Source organism: Lissotriton helveticus, chromosome 7 (genome assembly GCF_964261635.1).
Source record: "Lissotriton helveticus chromosome 7, aLisHel1.1, whole genome shotgun sequence".
Lineage (NCBI taxonomy): Eukaryota > Metazoa > Chordata > Amphibia > Caudata > Salamandridae > Lissotriton > Lissotriton helveticus.
This window is the reverse complement of record NC_136068.1, coordinates 1,163,013,255-1,163,037,027: the sequence shown is the minus strand read 5'-3', so window position 1 is coordinate 1,163,037,027 and position 23,773 is coordinate 1,163,013,255. Positions and strand designations below refer to the sequence as shown.

General features: G+C 43.8%; 1 protein-coding gene across 1 annotated transcript in view; it reads right to left on the bottom strand.

Moving 5' to 3' along the window:
- RGS9 (regulator of G protein signaling 9) overlaps window positions 1–23,773 on the bottom strand; it is a 946,886-nt gene that overhangs the window by 414,251 nt on the left and 508,862 nt on the right. The window contains exon 9 of the mRNA XM_078650792.1: window positions 8,169–8,231. Within this exon, the coding sequence (XP_078506918.1) occupies window positions 8,169–8,231 (63 nt within the window). The remainder of the gene's footprint in view (window positions 1–8,168; window positions 8,232–23,773) is intronic.

Sequence of the window (23,773 nt, the reverse complement as noted above, 5' to 3'; positions counted from 1 at the left end):
CCCCAGATACTAGATATGCCTTGGGTACATGTCGCTCTGACACTCCAGACTTTAGTCTCCTCTTCTAGCGCAGAAGTCATAGCCCCCCATTTCTCCCTGGTAACACGTCATTGCCAGTTTGCGCGCACCACTAGGTTAGAGGTCCCAGCTGCTCAGGTAGCCCCCTCCATGTTTCCGCCCCGTTTATGACATATTCTGTTATGTTTACATCACATGTCTATGTATACGCCCTGTACACGCCTTCTTGTTACATCATTTTGCCCTTATCTTTCGCGACTGTTACGAACCACGCCTACTGCTACGCCTACTGTATTGAATGTAATGCATTTGTGTTGATATATATACTGTAAACTGTTACTGAAAGTTGTCCAAGCGCATTATTCCCAGATCCTGCCCCCGGCAGCTGCCATCCTATTCCCGTACAGGCTGTCCTGTTCCTGTCCTTTATGCCTGATTAAAGCCTGTAAACTCCAGCTACCTCGAATCTTGACTCTTATTTATTGAGCTACCTGTTTATTGATTATTCCGAAAAATAGATCTGGTATTAAATTATTTATATACCACAGGTAGGGCAATTAGCGCGACTGTAGGCACCAGACAAGAACTCCATAAGTCCCTAGTAGAGGTGGAACATACTATGGGTAGGCTGGAACAGGACGTAATAACAGATGAAGACAAATGGGTCCCGCTGCAGGAGGCTAGAATTAAACATGCGAAACACCTGGAATCTCTGCGGGTCATAGACAACCAGGCATACTCGCGGAGGAATCACTCTGAGGCAGATAAATCTGGGACTCTGCTTGCCAGACTGATTCAGGATACCCCTCCAGCAGTTGTCATAAATGAGGTCACCACCCTGGATGGGGATAGAGCCATTACTCAGGGGGATATTAATACTGCCTTCCGCCAATACTACGCCTCACTATATCGGGCATCTGATACCAATACGGAGGCCCACATGAAGGCTTTTTTTCCCACCCTCACATTTGCACAACTCATGACAGCAGCCCAGAAGGCTTGGTGAGATGCTGCGCTGGGGCAGTGCAGAGAGTGCTGCATTGCGCAGAGAAGAACTTAGAGGCTTACGCAAGAATCCAATAGCGTTAGACTGGGACGTTATGCTAGAAGCCCTTAAATCGGTAGAGGTCAATTATTAAACTCTCAGATCCACACGGTTGTCCTCACAATAAGGCGTTCATTCCCCGAGTGACGCAAACTATGCCAAAGTAATGCTTGTCATTGTATAACTTATACAAGAGACTCCAACATTAGTAACAATGTATTTCTGTTTCTGTGTATGTACATGGGGCCGGAGGGTTAGGGGTGGTGGGATTGGGGGAATGTTTATTTTTCTTTTTCATTCATAAGATTTGTGTTCATGTTCACAGCCGCAGCACAGATATTTGCCTTCGTGGTTGGTTAAATCAATGGACACTACTGTCATGGCTTATACCACTGTTTAAGTGGTCTCTATAGATACTGTAAAGAGTCAGTATCTCAATATTCGTTGCAAATTAAGCCGAGGGGCAGGGGTACAAAGTAATAGCAGACTAGCCAATGATATATGTTATCCACAAGGCATCTAAGACAATATACTACACTGTGCACTAATGTAATATCTTTATAGCGGCTCAAGGGTGGTTTGTGTGTGCTTGGCAGGGACCTGCCAGCGCGGTCACACACCCTCATTACGGTCCATTTTGAACAACTGCCATAGTGCTTTTAACTGCGTGAACTGATCTTAACTCTTGGCTTTTAAAATTGTTACCTGCACTGCACTGCTGGGGCCTGGAGCGGTGAGTCTGCTCCTCCTGAGTTCTTCCACCGGCGGGGTCCGTCCGTGCGAGCGGACCCGCCATCTTGGTGGTAGTGGGGGCTGACGCTCTAGTGCTCAGGGCTCAGGGCTACTTAATCGCGGATGGCGCGAGCGCGCAGCATTTTCTAGCGGCTCAAGGGTGATTTGTGTGTGCTTGGCAGGGACCTGCCAGCGCGGTCACACACCCTCATTACGGTCCGTTTTGAACAACTGCCATAGTGCTTTTAACTGCGTGAACTGATCTTAACTCTTGGCTTTTAAAATTGTTACCTGCACTGCACTGCTGGGGGCTGGAGCGGTGAGTCTGCTCCTCCTGAGTTCTTCCACATGGCGGGGTCCGTCCGTGCGAGCGGACCCGCCATGTTGGAGGTAGTTGGGGCTGACGCTCTAGTGCTCAAGGCTTAGGGCTACTTAATCCCCGATGGCGCGAGCGCGCAGCGGACGCGTGCAGCGGATGCTCGCAGCGGGCAAGCCAGCGGCGCGCCAAAGGCAAGCCCGTCTGTGCCTGTCCGCGCTAAGGTAGCACTCAGCGACAGCCATGCTGCCCGGCTGTGCACCGGGGGTGCTTCCATTGAGGATCTGGGCCCTATAAAATACTCCAGAGAGCCACTCCTTCAAATTGGTGAGTCTCAGGCTGACAAAGGGACACTTGATCTCTCAGTTTCGGCGACTCCATTAGGAGATTTCCTTAATAAAGGTCTGCTGATGTGTGGGCTCCTCAATGTGAGGTCACTTCCTAAGCATAGTGTAGAAATCCAGTTGCTTGTGCAACTACACAAGCTCGATGCACTATTTATGACTGAAACTTGGACCAGCCCTGACTGTGAGGTCGATTTAGGATGGGCATGTCCACCGGGTTACAAAATTCTTCACCAACCCAGGTCTCATGGGAGGGGGGGCGGAGTTGGAATTATCTATAGAGACTCCTGGAAGATTGTGCCCTTTAACATTGATGTGATTATGGGTATGGAATTACTTGGTGTGACCATAAAAAATTAATCAGGCCTCGTTTGTACAGGGATTGTCTGCTACAGGCCTCCTGGGGCTTTTAGCGCCCAGCAGCAACACTCACTGCTTGACTCCCTCAAGAACCTGGCGGCCACTCACCATAAGTTGATTATCCTCGGGGACTTCAATTTGTGGTCTAATGGATCTCTTGATTCAGGCCTTTATAACCTGCTCCACTCCTGCGAAGGTCTTGGCCTTTATCAGCAGGTCTCCAAGGCCACCCATAAGGCTGGCCATCTCCTTGACCTAGTTATCTCTGAACCCCATCTTCTCCACATTGGTGAGATCTTACCTATGGACTGGACAGACCACTTTTTGGTGAAATTCCTTGTTAAATTTAAGATCCATCAAACCCAGGTCCTGCGTCCGACGACTGAATATGTTAGCAGAAACTGGAAGTCTCTCGCTCGCTTGAGGAGTGGTGGGTCTGTGTTCAAAGTCGTTGAAAGCTTCTCCCCTGATAAACCTGTTGAGGAGAGCTATGCCTCACTGTGTCTAAGGATCACTTCGATCCTGGACTCTTGTGCCCCTCTAAAAAAACACAGAGGTAAAGGAAAGATTTCTGCCCCATGGTTTAATGCCGCACTAAAAGACCTGAAACTTGGGTGTAAACAGGCTGAGAGGAGATGGAGGCATGGGTATAAGGAGACAGACAAGCTGCTGTGGAAACAAACAATTGTGGAGTATAAAAATGAGATTAAAAGGACCAAAGCTGAATACTTCACCTCTGTAATCTGTAATGCCTCTAATAGTTCTAGAAGCATCTTTAACATTCTGAATAGTCTCACCAGCCCTGATTGTTCCAGGAATGAAATAGCTCCTTCTCACGAACTTTGTGAGAACTTGGCTAGTTTCTTCCACGAAAAGATCCAGTTGATTATTGATGACCGTGCTGGTGGTCAGCTGGCAGCCAGGAACACTGCATCCGAGGCTAGGCGCACTGATGCCCCTGCAAGGGAGGAGTCGGAGGGTGTGGATTATGGCCCGGGGTGGCACGATACTGAAATCCTATCTGAGTTCAGGCCGTTTTCGGCGGAGGATTTCAATCGCTTGGCACAGGGTATCACTTCCGGTTCACCCCTGGACCCAGTACCACATAAGATCTGGAAGGAGTATGAGGATGAACTCCTCCCCACCCTTCGCCTGATCTGTAATCAGTCGTTAGTGAGTGGTGTAGTGCCCAGACAATGGAAACAAGCCCTAGTGTCCCCTTTACTGAAAAAGTCATCTCTAGATCCGGAATGTTCTAGAAATTACAGACCCATCTCCTTACTGCCGTTCCAATCTAAAATTGTGGAACGTGCTGTTGCCATCACACTTTCCACGCACCTTGAACAACATAGTTGGTTAGAAGAGGCTCAGTTTGGTTTTCGACCGGCACATGGGACAGAGACTGCCCTGGTGACCTTTATGGATGAGCTTCAGAGGCGGGCAGAGAGGGGGCAGGCAGCTGCCCTGATCCTGCTCGACCTGTCTGCCGCCTTTGATACGGTAAATCATGGAATCCTGCTGGAAAGACTTAGTGAGGCCGGGGTGAGAGGCTGCGCCTTACGTTGGTTCCGTTCCTTTCTGCAGGATAGACAGCAGGCAGTGTCCCTCCCTCTTTTCCAATCCACCTTCTCAAATGTGCTGTATGGTGTACCTCAGGGATCGGCAATTAGTCCTATTTTATTTAACAGTTACCTAAAACCTCTGATTGCGGTCATAAAATCTCACAATATTGATATTGTAAACTATGCAGACGACACTCAGATGATCCTCTCCTTCGATGGAGAGGACTCAATGTCTGTGGAGGTATTTCACAATTGCCTGCAGGACACGGCCCGGTGGCTTCATGCCAATTCCTTACAATTTAACGCTGGCAAGACAGAGGTGATCATGTGTGCTGCGAATAGGATCCCTCGTCTTCTTCCTGGCAATTTCTGGCCCCCGGGTTTCTCAAACACAGTCCGGCCTATAAAAACTGTCCGCAACCTGGGCATTATGTTTGATAGCAAGCTTTCTCTTGAAGCCCAGGTCACAAAAACAACAGCCTCCTGTTTAGCGATCATTAGGGCCCTTTGCAAAATGTTCCCGTTTTTACCTTTTCAGGCGCGCGCCTAAGTGGCAAGGTGTACCATCCTCAGTAGGCTTGACTACTGTAATGATCTCCTGCTGGACTCCCCCAACTTCCTGCTGGACAGACTACAAAGGATCCAGTCAGCAGCAGCCAGACTAGCCTTAGGGCTGCCTAGAAGGTCCTCCGCCTCTGCAGCTTTGGCAAAACTTCACTGGCTCCCTCTAAGACAGAGAGTGCACTTTAAATCGCTCTGCCTGGTTTTTAAAGCCCTTCATGGGGTAGGACCAGTGCTCCTGCGCAAAACATTTGACTGGTACACCCCTTCAAGACTGCTCCGTTCGTCCTCGGCCAACTGGTGAAGGTGCCAAGATTCAAGAAAGTCAGGTCAGGGGGTAAATCCTTTGGAGTGGCAGCAGCTAGACTGTGGAACAAACTTCCCTGGGAGATCAGGCAAATCAGGGAACTTCTCCCCTTCAGGAGACGTGTAAAAACCTGGTTGTTCCCCAAGAACGAGCTGGCTGGCTTCTGCCTTTGACTCACTTCTACTCTTGAGCTGCTTAGCGCCAGGATGCCTGCAAGGTGATAGTGAGCTCAATAAATTGAATAAATAAATAAATTAATAAATAAATATGATGAATATGTTTTAGTATGAAAAATCAATAAACTATGTTTAAAAAAAAATAAAAGTCAATCCTACTAAACGTAATTGTTTGCAAACACAACAGTGTCCTTCACCAATAGATGGTAAGACCTCTGTGTGTGCCCCTTCTTCCTCAGGACCACTGAAAACAGCTTTAGTCCAGGAAGGCTTGTCTGCCCTTTCCATAACTCTGTGGAGCGGCCAATGAACCAGGGCAGGTGAACCAAATTGGAGATCGTCCATTGAGATCTTTAAGCACATTGAAAAGCTACAAGTGAACATGAGCCACCTCTCTGGCGATCCTGCTCAGTGATGAGACCACCTCCTTTGAAAAAGGATACCCTCACAAGAACACCACAATCCACACGGAGCCATACACCGAGGTGAGCCCCGTCTATTTATCATAAGCGTCTTCCAGGTTACACTGTATCCACACTTAACCTCCTCCGGAATGTACTGAGGTGCAGCACTAGCCTCCGTATGCACCAGGGCTCATGTTTGTCAACTTTGACTGCCTTTGTGAAAAGCTATTGACCACACTTGCCTCCCCTGCGGAGCATGGCTCAAGATAAGAGCCTGAAACCGCAGACGTGATCCACCAAACAGAAAATACAGTGTATCTCAAAAGGCCAGATCCAATATATAGTATCCCAGGTGCCCATTGTTCTAAAAGTCAGTCCCAAGAATTGAAAAATATTTTCTGCAACCCATACAGGCCCATTTTGCAGTTCAGTGATTCTTAACTCCAACCATGAGATCAGGATCTCCAGGCACCGCTATTAATTAAATACCTTGGGGCAGATTTATGAAGGCCTTGCGCCGCCGGTGCGTCACTTATTCCCATGTTAAAAATGACGCACCGGCGCAAGGCCTTCATAAATCTGCCCCCTTATCCTTAGGTCAAACTTGCTGGTAGTAGTGCAGAAGTGAAAACATTTTGTGCAATTTGGTTACGAGACCATTTTTACCCTTGCCATCATTGCCAGCTTATCTGTCCAATACATTCTCTCTTTACACACCCACGCGCTCTCTGAGATCTAGCGAACAGGCCTTGCTGCGTGTTCCTAGAGCAAACAAAGCAAGACAAGGAGATAGAGCCCTTTCAGTTGCTGGCCCAACCCTATGGAATAGCCTCCCACTAACTTTGAGACTTTGTAAGGACCACCTCCCGTTTAGGAAACAATTAAAAACTTTCCTATTCCAAAACTGCTAGCATTCACTGCCAGTACTTGTTATTTGCATTATGGCTGCCAAAGGCGCGGAGATACTCCTTCGGGAGTCGATCCCAGCGCGATACAAACACGCAAATAAAATAAAATAAATAAATCCTAATATTTCTGGTAACAACAGGAGGGACTCTGGTTCTTGGCACACCATCGTTCGGTCATATGCATCAAAATGAGAATTGTTGCAGCGTTTTCCATTATGAGACCCTCATTTTAATCATCTATTAGCAAGTAGAAATGGCCTCATGTAAAAACCACACAACTCATACTTCGCATGGCTTTGTAAATACTAAAATAGATTTAGCATCGAGGTGCACCAAAAATGTGATGCAACCCGATGCAAAATCTTAGTAAATCTGGGCTTAAGTATCTACTCAGGTACAAAATGCTTTTGCCGTACTATACCGGCAGCAGGGTGTATTCATGCAATTGCTGTAAGTTACACAACTTTCTCTGTACCATCCAGTCTCCAAGAATTACAAATGATGCCAAACGATGAACTCTGGCCTATGGAATAACAACAAGCCTATAATTTTCTATAAATGAGCCTGACTACAGTGATCAGAATAACCTCGTTTTTAGCACTTGCTCTTTTGTTTTTTAGGGGAGCAGCAGAGTTAAATCTGTTGAAGATGTTTTTCATAAACGATTTGGGCTATCTTAGGACAAACATAGCAACACAGCAAGATGCTGGATGGAGGGCTGAAACTTTTCTAACACTCACCCCCAGTCACAGATCTTGGTTAAATCCATCATTCTTTAGCTCACTTCGCCATCCCAGTTTCGACTCAGCCATATGCAATCAGTCTTGAACCTGCTCCCCATGGAAACCGTCCTGCCCGAACTGCCAGGCCAGGTCTTCCCTTGTCCCGAAACAAGCTTCCTTGGACCGGGAAAAGTTTCTGCACTCCATCCATCATCTTGTTGTGTTTGCTATGTTTGCACTAAGTGGCCAAGGGTATGCCCGGATGTTTGTTCCTTGCTAACTGTGCCACTGGAATCAAGCTAGCTGGCTGATGAGGGGTGATATCCAGAAACCGGTCCCAGAATGATTATTTTCAGTCCAAGGAGGACCTGGCTTAGCAGTTCGGGCTGGACTGTTCCCATGAGAAACAGGGTCAAGACTGATTTGCATATGGCTGGGCCCAAACTGGGGTGACATGATGAGCAAAAGAACAATGGATTGAACCCAGAACTCTTGAGTGGTCAAAAGATTTCAACACTCCGTCCATCATCTTGTTGTGTTTTCATAGATACTAATCTCACGTTATGAATTGTTAACATTGCAAATGTATCATATAATGCATCTTTACATATTCTGAGAGCATTCAATAAAGCAGTCCAACATGTGCAAAAATCGGTTCAAAAGTGTGAAACTGCGAATTAAAATCATGAATACATTGTGACTTACCAGTTTACCTTAACCATGTTGGGGTCTGTTGCACGGTTCATCCCATAGTCAAGAATATCAAATGCTCCTGGCTGTGGAAAGAAAGTCAGATTCATTACATATTCCATTTTTTCCTATGACACAGTAAATTCGATGATAATTGATTGGTCACTTCTATCCTGAATCCTGCAATGACAAGGGTACATTTAAGGAGTTTTTGAGCAGGGGAGGCCGGCTGGCACACTATAGGACAACCTGATGCATGTGACTGACAATGTTTTAGTCCTGAACGACTCTGAGCCAGTCTTTCGGATATAAGGCGCTGTTCTGAACAGCAGCTTCCTCTTGGGTACCACGGCTTGCTCAACTGCCTACCGACACCACTGTGATCTCTACAGGGACAATGGATAAAAGATGGGCTATCATTGGCAGGACACTCTGAGGCTACATACGGGTCCTGTGCCAGACACGTTTAGAGAGGGTAACACTTTTAGAGAGAGTACAGGCTGTTTTTGTGGTGAGTTGCAAAATGAGCATCTGATCACTGGCCATATCCTACGACTGAAATGCAAGCGGCAGAGGAGGAGGCCATGAAATGAATGAGAAGTTGCATATCATTCAGCTTGACAACAAATACTAAACTGTCTCTAGTCTATTCACAGATCAACAAAATGGGAATCTAATGCCTTGTCCAGTTTTGATTATTATAGCAGCTGTTATTGGTGCTCAGCAACCTCTAAGCATACCCAGCGTTGGCAGCTAAGGAAAATAATGTGCTGCAGATAAACTGACTTTCCAAGGATCACACAGTGTGGCGAGCCAGTGCAGCCTGTATAAGGTGCCATGTCTTTTACATAAAGTAGCAGTTCCTCCACTAAGGCGGAGGAGCGTCGCACCACTGCTTTTAAAGCAGGGAAAAGGGGAAAGGTAAAACAGTGATAACCTTGTTGGGAAAGTCAAAAGACTTTAGGCCTAGCTAAAACTGAACAAAAAGCAGTAGTAGTGGCATCAAAGAAAGATGAGCCACAACTAAATTTGATGGAGCCTTTTGTCTTGTCACTGGCTGACCAATAAATTTATGAAGTATAACAGTGGTCCTGACACAAATGTGATGAAAAAGCTATTGTTTGAGTAGACCTACCAGCAGTCGGATCATCCAAAGAATAAAAAAATAAATAAAGCATCATTGGAAGAGGTAATAGTGGCAAAAATAATAATAACAAGGTTACCATCGTTTTATTTTTGGTTGCTGCAATCTGGGTTAGGGCGGGGTGGGGCCGGTGGCTCATGGTGGGAGGAGGCGTGGACTATGCACACTAACTGCACATGACTGCTTGGCCAGCCGTAAAGAAGAGGAGGAGCAATGCATCCGGTGGAGAAAAGGTAAGTGCGTTTAAAAAAAATGTATTTCCAATCACTCACCCCCTGGTCTTCTCCCCACCATCCCCATTCCCAAGTAACCACCACTGATTAGATAGGCAGTCATCCGTCATGGATGACCAGTCAATGCTGATCTGTGTGTAATACCCCAAACTAAATACCCAATCCGAATTGCAAACCGAATAAACGGGTCTCATTTGCTGTCATCCACGCAAGCCTGACTTTGTGCTAAGAATCAGGGAGACTTTGTGTGGAGCTGTGCGAGCCAAAGGAGCAAATGCACTTAGGTGAGCACAAATCTGCTTCTTGTGGCACGCGATGATCCTCATGCATATCTCATGATGCCACATAGCACGCACAGGGCTTCTGCCAGTGTCGCTCTGCTTCTGCATTGTTCCGGGAAAAAAGGCCATTGACATTGCAGCACGTGCCACTGCTGGCAGCACCCAAACAAACTTTTAAGAAAATTCATTCATCACACGTGAATAATGACAGCGAGATTTCAAAATAATAGGTGAAACAATAACAAAATACTTCATGCATGGTGTTTTTTATTAAGCCTGGGAGTAAATTCACTTACGTAATCGGTGTAATATCAGTATTTCCTCGATTACTCCTGCTCATGTAATTAAGAGTAAGTGGAAGGGTAATCCTAGCGCGAGAGCATATTTAGAAAGCGTGAGCAGCTGCTCATACTCGCTATTTGTGTCCTGCTGCATTTAGCACACTTTCTTAGCATAAAATGCATCCTCACATCCATTTTGGACATGAAGGTGCATTTTGCGCTCTGAAATAGCTCTAAATGCTGGGAGTAAGATGGGGGAATCCGTACCCCCAGAGCACATTTAGTGAGCACAGGCGGTTGCTCACACTCCCTATTTGTGTTTTGTTCCATTTAGAGCTACTTATTAGTGCAAAATGCATTCTCACACCCATTTTGATGCAAGGAGGCTTTTTTGTGCTAAGAAATAGGCCTAAATGTTGCATTACTCTTCTTACGCTATTATGCATAATCTCGTAGAATTCTTAGGTAAATCTGTATGATTACGCTACAATGAATTACACCAACCCGTAGTTTTTTTGTTTCCTCCAAGGTGTTTGTACTTGAAATACAATGAGCCGCCACAACACACCACTTTGCACTTAATATGCCTATAAACCTAGAGCAACTTTACACACACTGAGTTGGTAATTTTGGCTTATAAAGGTGTCCCTTCAAAAAGAGACACCCAATGGCAGAACTCCAATGCGATGCTTGTATTATTTCAGTACTTATCATAGAAGGTTCTTGCAGACAACAGCAACAAACTGTCATAGACCCTTACTCCTGGTCATGCTATTGTTCCCCAGTTTCGACTAAGAGGGAACGGGCATCAGAGAAATTGCTGTCACTTCGGAAAAGTTCCTGAGCCTGATCAAAAACCTAGGGAGACCATCCTGCCTCCAGTTCTGATCTTTTCACCTAAAAATGATTGGTTTCAGGTGTTAGTCTAATAAATTCAATGGATGCAACACGAACTTACAGGACCCAGATTGCTTTAGACTAAAACACCACAGTACAGCGATGTAAACTGATTCAAGATATCAGAAAATATTGAATCCATAAAATGCTACAAAAGGGCAGGAACTTTGCACAACCCAAATGATATTATACAATATTGAAAATGCTCAACTAGGCTGTGGAAGTCGTTTTCCACTTGTCACCTTCCTTTATGTGCAACAGATGATAAGCACTTTGTGAATCAAGATTAGTAAAGGCTCAATTGATCCCAAGATATCCTTTATTAGAGGTGAAAGATATCTATGCTTGATGGTAATCTGATTTAAACCTCTATAATCAATACAAGGCTTGCTCTTTCTTTGGTACAAAGAGCGAAGATACCACAGCACTTTAAAAAGATACTACAATGAAACAGTTTTGCAAGTATTCCTGCAAAATACTTTAGGCCTAGCTAAAACTGGACAAAAAGCAGTAGTAGACGAATCAAAGAAATATTAGCTGCAACTAAATTTGATGGAGCCCTTTCTCTTGTCCCTGGGTGACCAATACGTTCATGAAGTATAACAGTGGCCATGACACGAATGTGATGAAAAAGCTATTGTTTGAGTAGACCTACCAGCAGTCGGATCATACAACGAATAAAAAAAAATAAAGCATCATTGGAAGAGGTGATAGTGGCAAAAATAACACTTTAGTATGGCCTATTATTGGGATGTGCAATGGGAAAGAATCCTTTCAAATCAGACTTGAAAGTAAAGCAAAGCCACTAACAATTTGGATCACTTCAGGGTCTTCTTAACTCTCTTTGAAATATAAATGTTACTATCCCAGTCATGATCTATGAACATTCATCAGATACCACAATCCAACAATTCAGAGGTATTAACAACTTGTCCTTTTTCTGTTCTCACCACAATCATTAGAAGGAAGCAATATTTATCAGTAATATTCATAGAAGATCTCACATAAGGAAACTAATGTACTCCTCTTTTCTGTGTCAGGCAATTCGTCCTACATTCTTCTGTTGCCGTTCATCACAACTCTAGACACAGTCCGGCCTTTTACCTATGCTCTTTCTCATTCACTATTAAAGGACCCCTAGCTGTTCCTAGCTGCATAGGCTCTACGTCACCCATTACATGATATTGGGGTGACCCATACTAGTCCACGGACCTGGGTTATGTTCCGTATAGGTCCTAGACTATTTTCCTTAGGAAGGTATTCATTAAGTAAAAATCTATAAACATGGTACATATAGAAGTCAAATTGCATCATAAATGGATCCTAGTTATTTCTAATTCAATTAAATATATCCTCAAAAAGACACACAAGCACCATAACTAGCTCCAATAGTGACTGTTTAATTTCACAGTTATTATAACAGATCACTGTAGAGAATGCTTCAAAACAGAAAAGAGGGTTGCTCCAGGGAGAGTGTGAAAAAATAAATTGTACTTGTGAGGGTAGAATAGATGTATAAGGAGGGAAATCATAGAGTAATTTACACAATCAATTACATATAGTAAAGGCCTTAGTAGACTGGTCGTGGTTTACAATAGCACCAGTCTTACAATGGGGCCCGTCAACGTGAGATAGGCCCCATTGCAATTTGATTTCTATATATACACCATGTTTTTAGATTTTGACTTAATGAATACTTTCCTAAGAAAAATAGTCTAGGACCATTGTTTCCTATACTAGGCTCTACTTGAGGCTGGAATTCCACTAAAACCTTCTTTTGTTCCTTTCTTCTCTCTTGCAATCTGTGCTCAATCAACAGAACTAAATTAATATGATCAGAAATGAAGTAGGACGTTATGAACTGACAAATTTGCCCTCTATTTCTCCTTTCAAACCACATTGAAAAGGGTCAACTGAGTTCTTTCAACCCCGGTAGTTTCAGTGGCGTATTGATGAAAGCCAGTCATATATAGATCAATACATCCATTCTACCGTTCTAAACATTACACAATCCTTCCTCGGTCAAATGCAAAGTCAGGATCTTCATACATCTTCTTAAATGCTAGTAGGAAAGTGTCATTTGCCTCTAATCAATCATCTGAATTTGCTACTAGCGGAATTGCTTAAGCCAATGCAGAACCAGGGACAGGGTCATGAAGGACTTTGCTGATGCAGGGCTGAGCCAAGTGCCTGTTTTATGTATATACAGTGAATAAGATGAATTCTTACAATCCAATATTTATGCGAGTTGGTGCTTTATTTTCAAATGGTATTGCTCAGAAACATTGAGCAAGGTTTGCCTTTTTCTGTTTCTGAGCTTTACTGTCTGAAAATAAAGCACTAACTCAGACACATATCAGGTTACATGAATTCACTTTAAGCAGGGGAGGTGCATAAAACAAGCGCTCCGCTCGGTACTGCTGTGCACCAGCAAAGCCCATTTATGTGCACCAGCAAAGCCCATTTACGATACAGCCAGTGTAAAGCAACCAATCCAGTAATCGACTGTTAATCGATCTTGATTAAACTGTGAAAGTCAAAAGACAAAATGTAATTTAAGAAAATACCAAAATTCTCGTAACATCACCGGAAAACATGGGATATGTAAAGCCTGTAATACAAAGGTCTGTTTAACCCCACAGTTTTTAAGCCATATTTGTAACTCTTGCACAAAGTGCTGGAAGGCTTCAAAGAATAATCAAACCTAAGGAGTCATTGGTGTTGCAATGTATCAAGGACTGTACATTATGACGGTCTACCCAGGGGAAGTGCAAACTGCCCCTCTCCACCAGTAACCATGTTGCTACACTGCACTTAATAGTACTCATGTAAGATGTCAAGTGTCTCCTTCAGAGGGTCTCAGTTAAAAGAAAAAAAAGATCAAGAAGAAGATTATTACAGAAATCAATGGCAAGGCACCAAACCTATCCTAACAACAGGGGAGAGGAAAGAGACAAGCAAAGAAGCAAGGACATCCAGAAGTATATCCCATAGAACTTTTATTGGCAAGAAGCAAAAATCAGGAACAAAAATAGTAGCAAGTGGGTGAAGGCACAACGAAAAAAACACAAACTAATGCATTACACAACATCCATCACTTAAATGCGTACGTGTACATGAGTCAAACAGGAGTTGACATCCCAGGAAAAGACTCTACTTTATCTTAGATTGGGAACCTCAGCTAGAATGCTCGCTACAAACAACCATATTAGAAAGGGCAGTTTATACTTCTTGCGCATGTCCCCTTCCAGAAGCTCACTGTGATAGTTTGTAACAAAAAGAGAAAGCCCACATTTAACATCCTTTGCCTATTGTTGAACCCTGTAGTCCTACCATTGCAACTCTCAACTGATGCTCCACATGGGCCATAGGAGACCCCTCAGTTGACCATGAACTCAGAACTGCCACTGCAGTCTAAGCAGCAAGGGTGCCTAACCACACAGTGACCATGCTGTCACTTAACATACTTCCTAACTGCTTGAGGAAGTTGCCATCTTGTCCTGAGCACATGCAATCTCTAGTAAGCTCTCGGTACAGAGATAACAAAATGATCACAAACATTTATGGTTGTGGGCATTCCCAAACTCCAAACGTACTCTTTTCCACTCTAGAAATGCTCAGATATTTACTCCACAAAAGGGTAGAGTAACTCACCTTTCAGGACTGGAATGAATGAGTTCATTTGAATGAGTTCATTTATAAAGCGCACAGCTACTCAACAAGAGTGTCCCAGCGCTAATAGTCCCCATCTATCCTGCGGACGCCCCTAGATGCAGAAAAAAACAGGTTTTAAGCAGAATATTAAGAATGGCTAGGTCAGTTGCAGAATAACCAGGTTTTGAGCAGCTTCTTGAAAACGGCTAGGTCCCTCACAGTTCAGAGGGTCACCAGAAGAAAGTTCCAGGCTTGGGCTCCCAGAAACCTAAAGAAACTACCTCCAGACCGGACACGGCGTATTGTAGGAATGGTGGCAAGGCCCACGAGGATGACCTCAAAGTTCTAGATGGCACAAATTGGGTAGCTCTCCTTCTGAGATACCCCGCGCCAAAGCCTTGCAGGGCCTTGAAAAGTAACACTAAAGCCTTAAACCTAATCCTCTTTTTTACTGGCAGCCAGTGTAATGTCTTGAGGTGAGGGGATATATGAGTCCTGGGCTAAGCATAAGTACCAGTCTAGTGACTGCATTTTGAGCCACCTGTAAACGATTGAGAAGGCACTCAGGAATGCCTAGGTACAGGACATTAGCATAATCTAGTATGGAAGTGACCAACACCTGGACCACGGTTTTCTTGTAAACCAGTGGTAGAAGGGGAAGACATTTTCTCAACATGTGCAGAAGGCTATAGCAGGTGCCTACTACCGACTGGACTTGGCATCTCTAATCGAGAGCATGCCATCCATCATAATGCCCAGATTTTTTTTACAGTATTTTGCACAGAGAGAGGAGGTGACATATCCACAGGCCACCAGCATCTCCACTCAAAAAAGGGCGGGGAGAACCCTAAAATAATTTCAGACTTCCCCGGGTTATATTTCAATTGATTCCTCCTTAGCCACTTAAACACCTTAGTGAGACAAGTTCTAATCTCACCCTCAAAGTCCGCTCCTTTGTCACAGGTGAAGAGAAGCTGTGTATCGTCGGCATATGAAATTATTTTTGCCCCACAAGCTTCAGCCAGAGGTGCCAAAGGGGACATATAAAAATTGAAAAGAGTCGGGCTCAGTACAGAGCCCTGTGGAACTCCCACTTTCAGACTGGGGATAGCCTCCACAAAAGGAGGAGTCCACACTGTTGTCTAGGAAGGAAGGAAGCCATTCTAATGCAGAGCCACCTATTCCAAGTTCACACAGCCTATCCAGGAGCCTGTCATGAGGGGCAGTATCAAAGGCTGCTGACAGGTCTAATAAAATTAGAATGACTTTGCCCCCCTGATAGAGCTTCTCCTTAACATGTTCCGAGAGCTCGAGCAGAGCAGTTTCAGTACTATAGTTAGCTCTGAAGCCAGACTGGCTAATGTGCAAAAGGTTATTTTTTTAGCATAGTCTGAAATAACTGTATTCACATATTTCTCCAGAACCTTAAAGAAAGACGGCAGTAGTGATTTGGGCCTGTAGTTTGCTAACACTTTGGAGTCAGCTGAGGGCTTCTTAAGTAGCGGAAGAATTTAGCATGTTTCCAAATAGAAGGCATATGGCCAGCAGCTAAAAAGGAATTGAGTACCTTATTTACCACAGGATTTAAGACCGTGGCCACCGAAGCCAGCAATTTTGCTGGACAAGGGTCGGCAGAGGAGTCCGACTTAAGACCCTTGATGATATAAAGGAATACTTTAGGCTGCAGCCGAGGAAACTGCAGGAGAGCAGGAATATCTCCTGAGGGAAGCTCTGCAGCAGGGGCTAATCTGTCAGCATAATCTTCTGGAGAACCCCTTGCAAAGGAATCCTGAATAGTTATGATTTGTCCATGAAAAGACATCGCTAAATGGTGAGTCCAATCAGTGGAATGAGGGTGATCCCTAGCCACGGACGTCGGGGCAGAGAAGGTTTTGTATCATTTTAAAGATCTCCTTGCCTTTATTATTAGAAGACTGAATGTTACCTTTCAGATAGCTTTTTTGGCATTATGGACTTTGATATAATGGGACTTCAAGGCCAACTTATACTCGAGTTTGTCATCAAGATTATAGTATTTCTGCCATTTCCTTTCTAAATGTTTACAGGCACTTTTGCTCATTCTCAGAAGATCATTAAACCAGGGGGTCAAAAGTCTAACTTTCTTAGTAATACGTATGGTCAGCGGAGCTAACTCATGGGTGCTATTCTGTACCCAAGAATCTAGTTGAAGTGCATCCATCTCTGGATTCCCTAAGAGAAGGGTAATGGAGATTTCTAGCGCCTCCCCTAAGGCTGATGGTAAGACTCTGTGAGAAGCTCTGAAACTGCTTTCCATTTTATTAGCAGGATTCTGACAGCCCCTCCCTGCACTAGATACCATAAAACTGATAAGGCAGTGGGCTGACCATACCATAGGAAGAGGCAAATCCACTCCAGCTCTACATTTGAGAAAATCTGTTTGAGGGTGTGGCCCATTCTATGCGTAGGATGAGAGACACAGGTCACTAGATTAAAAACTGAGAGAGACTCAGTCGGGGAAATGACCTCGGACTCTGTAGGTTTATTCATATGGATGTTGAGATCACCTAACGCAAGAAAGTGACTGTATCTAAGTGCCTGGGGTGTAATTGCCTCATTAATTGGATCTCAGAAATGCTCCATGGGACCTATATATGAGGGCACCTGCCAAGGATTGATGCGCTGATAAGGAGCAGTAAGAACCGAGGCATTCCGCATCCTCCAAATCTCCTAAGAAAATGGAGTTGCAGACATATTCTTTCTTAAAAAAAATGGCCACTCCCCCTCCTTTTCCAACCGGGAGGTCTTTCCTAAGAATCTTATATCCTTGAAGAGGTACAGATCCTCTAAACTTGGAGAAGAATCAGGGGAAGGGGCTTTTTCTCAGGAAAAAAATCTTGCTCGTGGAAAAAAAGAAAAAATGTGCATTTGGGAAATTGAAGCTCAGAAAATAAATCACATGACACCCTATAATGTAGGTTTACATGTGCACTAAAAGAGAATGTTTGTAAATTTCAAACAGTAGTGCACCCATTTATAGGAGTACTTTTTGGATGCAGATTTACTACTTTTTTGAGTCTTGCTCCCATAATGTTTTGTAACTTACACTAATGTACAGCACATAGGACTCCCTAGGATGAAATACAGGCATGTTTCATTACATTTTCATTCAGAGGCTTTCAAGTATCAAGTAAATAAAACACAGGGTATATTGCTTTCATATCACAAAGAATTTTGTTGATCTAATAATCTGTCCCCCCATGTTATCTAACGTTTATAAGGTACACAATTGTGGGCACTGGTATATTGAAGTGCTAGTATGATGGTTACAACCAAATATAGGGGCTCATTAGAATGACGGGCGGACTTTGTCCGCCCATCATCCTGTCGGAATTCGGGACCTCCCGCCATAAGGGCGGGGGTCCTGTGTGGGGTATTAGGATGTGCCCGCCACAGTGGCGGTCACATCCTGCATTTTTAGCATTGTGGCGGGCGGTGCTCACTGCCCGCCACAATGCTTAAAATGCATATCAGCATTTGCATAAACAAAGCGGCAGGCACCGCGCAGTGCCTGCCGCTTTGTTAATGCAAATGAAGGGGGGTACCAGAGGTACCCCCCGTGTGCACCCCCACCTATACTTCACTCTGGGGGCCCGCAGGGGGCCCCCAGATTGAAGACCGCATGCCTTTCCGTGGCGGCAACGCCGCCGCGGAAAGTCACCTAAAGACGCCCATCATAATATGGCTGGCTGTGTCTGATAGACACCGCCACCATATTATTCCTTTTCCGCCCCGGCCACAAGGCGACCGGGGTGGAAAAGTGGCGGACGGTCTTTCCGTCCGCCGAGGTCCCCCCAGCCATACTAATATGGCGGGGGGGGGGGAAACGAGTGTGGATGTCGGGCGGATTGCCCCCACCTGGCTGGCGGTGGCTACCGCCAGCCTGGCGGGGGCAAATTTGCCCGACATCATAATGGGCCCCTTTGTTAGGTGTCGTTTGACTGACTGACTTTCAAAGCCTGATGGGTTGTTTGTACCTCTTGTACTGGGCGCCTCACTTATAATCTTTTTGCTCTGTGTTTGCCTTACTTACTAAATAATCTTTCTTTTCAACCTCTCATGGATCTACCATTAACGTTCTGGTTTCTGCATAAACGTTCTGGTTTCTGCTTACACTTTTTCATTTTTTTTTCCTGCTAATTTCGAGGCCATAAGTGTCTGGTTCTTCAGTGACTGAATGGTAGATACATCATCTTGATTGGTCTTTCATTTGTAATTCCTCGTCCATTGAAAGTGGAATTCTGCAGTCGGTCTTGCCAGCATCATTCTCTTGTCACAATCACGCCTAAACCTGAGCATATTAATTTATGGTTACTGATTGCTGCTGTATAAGGTAATGTGTGCTACACCGTTCAGCACTGAAGCTGAGGCAACCTTCTCACCTGGAATGAAAACTACAGATGCAGTTCTCCAGTTTTTTCGGGCAGTCTTCATTTTGATTTGCCCTAGACTCATACTGGGCTGTACTTATGAGCTTCGTTCACTCTTCAGAATTGGCTGCCAACCTAAAAACATATTTATTTCCTTTGTCCATCCTTCCTCCCACACTGCATGACAAAGATGTCCTCTGCCACCTAGTCTTTATATGTATTTAGCCAGCATTGTCCACTCCCGACAGGTCACGGCCTACAACCCAGAAAGGAGGCTCTATTAGAGTGCAATACGAAGTTGCAGGGCTTGGCATCATAAAGGCTGCCATTAACAGCCCAAGGGCCCAAGAGGCAACGTCAAGTCTTGCCTGGGTATTGACCCACAAAAATAATATCTCCATTCATTTTTTGGCAACTTGTTACCGAAATTGATGGCCCGGATGAGCTGCTAACCACAGTGAGGGAACAAATTAGCCGTAGATCACCTGGGTAGAATAACTCATTGGAGAAGAAAACTGAAACTGCCCTGTCCAACCATGCCTCTACATAGAGGGCTAGTGAGTTTAAAAGTACAGGACAAGTCACGGCTGCTGGCGAATACCTAATTTCTGCCTTAATTCCAGAAAATGTGATAGTGTATGGATATGCACTTCAAGGAAAGAAGTTTACTTTGTGAGATCAGGCCAGCCATTTAAGGAAGAGGGTATGTAAATCAAAGGCCTTCTTTGTGATTTCATATATAGCCACATGTATCAAAGTTCCAATTTGCTTTCCCTAAATAGTGAATTTTAGGTAATCGCTATTTAGGGAATGCAAAATGGTATGTACGAAAACACGATTCCCTAAAAACGATTCCTACAAAGTCGCAATCGCAATTAGGGAACGGCTATCAGGAAATGCTACTCCATTTGTTCCTATGGGCCCAAAGGCCCATAGGTGCAAATGGTTTTTCATTACCTAAATTGCCATTACCTAATTGGTAATTGCAATTTAGGAAATGCTAAACCAAGGGTGCCGGGGGGGACTAAGGCCCCAAAAAAGCCCCCCAAAAAATATGCATATGTAAACAGCTCACATGCCACTTTGAAAAATGCATTTTTTGTGCATTTTCAAAAATTGCACATGGTTACCATCGACTTGGAGTCGATGGTAATAGCATTTCCTAAATGCCGAGTTTGCATTTAGGAAATGCTTGGTACATGTGCTTAGGGAATCAATTTTAGGTAATCGCAATAAAGTGTGATTACCTAAAATGCGCTGACAAAGCCTTTTACACATCTTGAAAGGCTATTTTGCTTTTAACGGATACGTTAATAGTTATACCCTTTATAATATCCTGCTTGACCCACTAAAAAGACGGAAGAGACTAGCAGAGAGGAAGATTAGAAGTCTAGCCTGCTTATTGCATTAAGGAGTTCCTGTCTGCCTGGCAAAGTACTTAAGAAAGAATTGCCTCCAGCTCTGTCAGTGAATTTTTCTTTTCTTGCAACTGTCTTCAGACATAGTGACACTGGCCTCCTGTTGACCCATAAGACTAAAGTGGTCTAGGTTCTGCCATTAATCTGTGGGACTTCCATCCAGTAGCTGGAGAGTGTAGAAGATCTAATTCCAGTGAAAGCTGTTGATGCAAAATCCAGAGGACCAGTTGGACCGGAGCATTTTGTTGTGAGCCTGAATTAGAGTTCTGCAAACGTTCCTATAAATTAAACTTTAGACTGGGGCCAGTGATACATTTTAGACACTTTAGGTAGGAGTGCTACAAAACATTTTTCTAAAAGTTTGGACTTTTCATTGCTTGATCTACACAAGGTGTAATTAAAATCCAGAAGCGAGGCATCCACGATGGCTTGATTTTAGTTGTTTTTCCCATTGAAAGCATCTTGATGCAAAGTATGGGCCTACACCACAACCATCCACATAGAAGCTTTCTGTGGCCTCAGATTAGAGCCTTGGCCCACTGAAGAAGTTTGCCTCCCAGAAATGTTTCTTAATCAAACGTTTAACTTTTGAGCATGAGGAATAAACGACTTGGACCCAGCTGCGGCAACTCGCAAACTTTTCATTTCTATAGCCAATTATTTTTATTTTTGGGACATTTTCCTCATTGAACATTTCTATTTTTTCAACTACCTTGGTGTAGACCTTTTAAGTGCTTAATTTCGTAACTGTGTTCTTGCTTTGGAATATTACTCCACATGCACCATAAACAATTTCTCAGATGAAGGGAATACTGCTATTAGCTAGCTCCCAAGGCACGGAAAGCGATATTTATACCTGAATATCTGTATACCTCCTGCTCCTCCTTGGTTCATTGTGTGAACTAACATGCATGCATACTGTCCTGAAATGCCAGATATGACTTACTCCTTTAGAACCTCCTGGTATAGCTACATTGGCTTTGCTTTATCATCCTAATTTCCAGCATATCTGCACTTGCCTCCCGTTGAGCAGAAGGTAATCAACACCAAAAGACAAGTAACAGAGGCCAACCCAAGAGGCAAGAGTAAAAGAGGCCAGGAAGCATCCTTCACTAAGCAAAGTCCCACCCCTGAATGAAGGATTTATGCCCCAGACAAGGCATGGCCACAGCCAGAAAGAGAGATAGATACAAGGTATATAAACACAAACGCAAGCTCATCGTACAAATCAAAGAGATCATTAATGTTGAAAAATGTCTGGTTCAGCTAATCAAATATTTAAATTAGCCCATGGTACCAATAGCAAGCCAGGATCCCCTAATCAGCATATGAAAGCATATATGTACACCTCAAAGTTGGATGTAGAGCATTTACTCAAATTTGTCTGTTTGCAATGTATGCAAGTGTGTATATGTAATGATTTGTACAGTGCAAGTCTATCTGATGAACATTAGAATTTTGAATGAGTAATGTAGAAGGGGTGATTCCAGATCATGTGCAATTGTGGAGGGAGGTCTCTACCAGTTGACAGCCTCATAGGCCACTTAGAACTTTAGAGTACTTATTGACAAGGTATGTTTTTGTGCCTTCATGAAGTGAGAGAAAAGTGAATGGCCAAGTGGCCTTATGGTGGGACGTGGTTCCATTGCCTTTGTTTAGAACTAAAGAAGGTTTTCTTCCTCGCCTTTTCTTTCTTTTCTTTTTTGCACATATTAATTTTCAATTTGGTAATTTCATTGCTTCATGTGTTGAGCTGGTCGCCTCGGGTGGTCAGTATTTCAGCTAGTCAGTGTGAAGTGTTTGTTGTTGTTGCCCTGTAACTGATGTAGCAGGTTGGGAAGTTGATTTAGGCTTGAAAGAGTAGCAAATGAAGTTCTTCAGGTATGACAGGAATGTATTTCTTTAGGCCGTTGACGAGTCAGTGGTTTGTGCAGGACCCACTTTCTTAGAGCATGGTGGGTATTGGAGATTCCAGTGAGTAGATACATTGCTGTAGTCCAGGTAAGTTGAAGAAAGCCTGTAGTCTAAAAGAGTGACTGCTCAAATTTAACTAATCATAATTTATCTGGTTAATCTGCTTCTGGAATAAAATGTGAAGCATGTGGCATTCCCTCCACCCTCTTTCAATTTCTATTGCCCATGTTTGCACTTGGAATCATAGTTATATGGGGAGATACCTGTATACCATTTTTCCTTTCCATTTCTTTTCCTGTCTTACCAAGCCAGTATCTGTTTCTTTTTGATGCTCAGTGGTGCCTTTAAGGCCATGTCCAGCAAGTGTGGAGATATCATTACTGTAGAGGTGAATTGGCATTGGTGCCAACTGCACCCACTTATAGTAGTTTTTACTACCAAACTTGATGTTAGGAGGATCTATGCACCTTGTTTCCATTAGGGCTCATGACACCTTCTTTGATACTCAGCTATCTTTTCCCACCACCTGTACTTGAACTTCATCGACACTTTGCTTCTGACCCTCACTGTCATGAAGAGTGACTTAAACTTACAGTGCTATGTGCTTAGCCACAGTACCTTCTTTCTTGGTTTAATTGATTTTGCGGGGTTGTTTTCCACTTTTTAAAACCACTGAGCTGTCTTTCTTTACACTAAAACAGACACATTAGTTCAAAATGGTATGGAGGTTTGTTATTTTCTGTTGATTTTTCAGCCAGTTAAGTTTGTGCAAATAGAGGGTTACCTCTTAGGCAAGGACTGAGCTGTAGAAGCTGAAAGAGTTGAAACTTATTAACAATTGTCCTTCCCTCCAGGTTGCTGAGCCAATGTCTCCAGTGAGAGCCTTTTGGGATATAGCTCAACAGTTATGGACTTCATGGCACTCCTCGATTTGTCTTTTAGACTGTTTAGCTATTACCAAAGCTTGAAAGTGATAGCATCTTCTTCTCTAACTAAAAAGTATTTTCTCTGTTTCTGTGCTTGTTTATTTTATCTTGACTCCTGATTTCGAGGGCACTAGCACACCAGTCTAATAAACCTAAAAAGTATTCTCTTCTGAAAAACTCAGCTCGGTTCAGAGGCAGGTGATCACAAAATCCAAAACAATTACAGGAATCACAAAGCCCTCCTGTTACAAACATCCAACCCCACTTGGAGAAAGACAGACACAAAGCACAAGCCACCAGCAGGAAGAAAGTGTATAATTTTCCGGAAATACTATAGACGTGTAAAAATGTACCCCCACCTGTACAATAGATGGACATTCTAATACACAGAAAAGGCACAGAGCACAGAGGTGGCGTCTTCATCCTTAAGTAGTACGTAGAAGGAATGTAACATTAAAATAACTCTGGTAT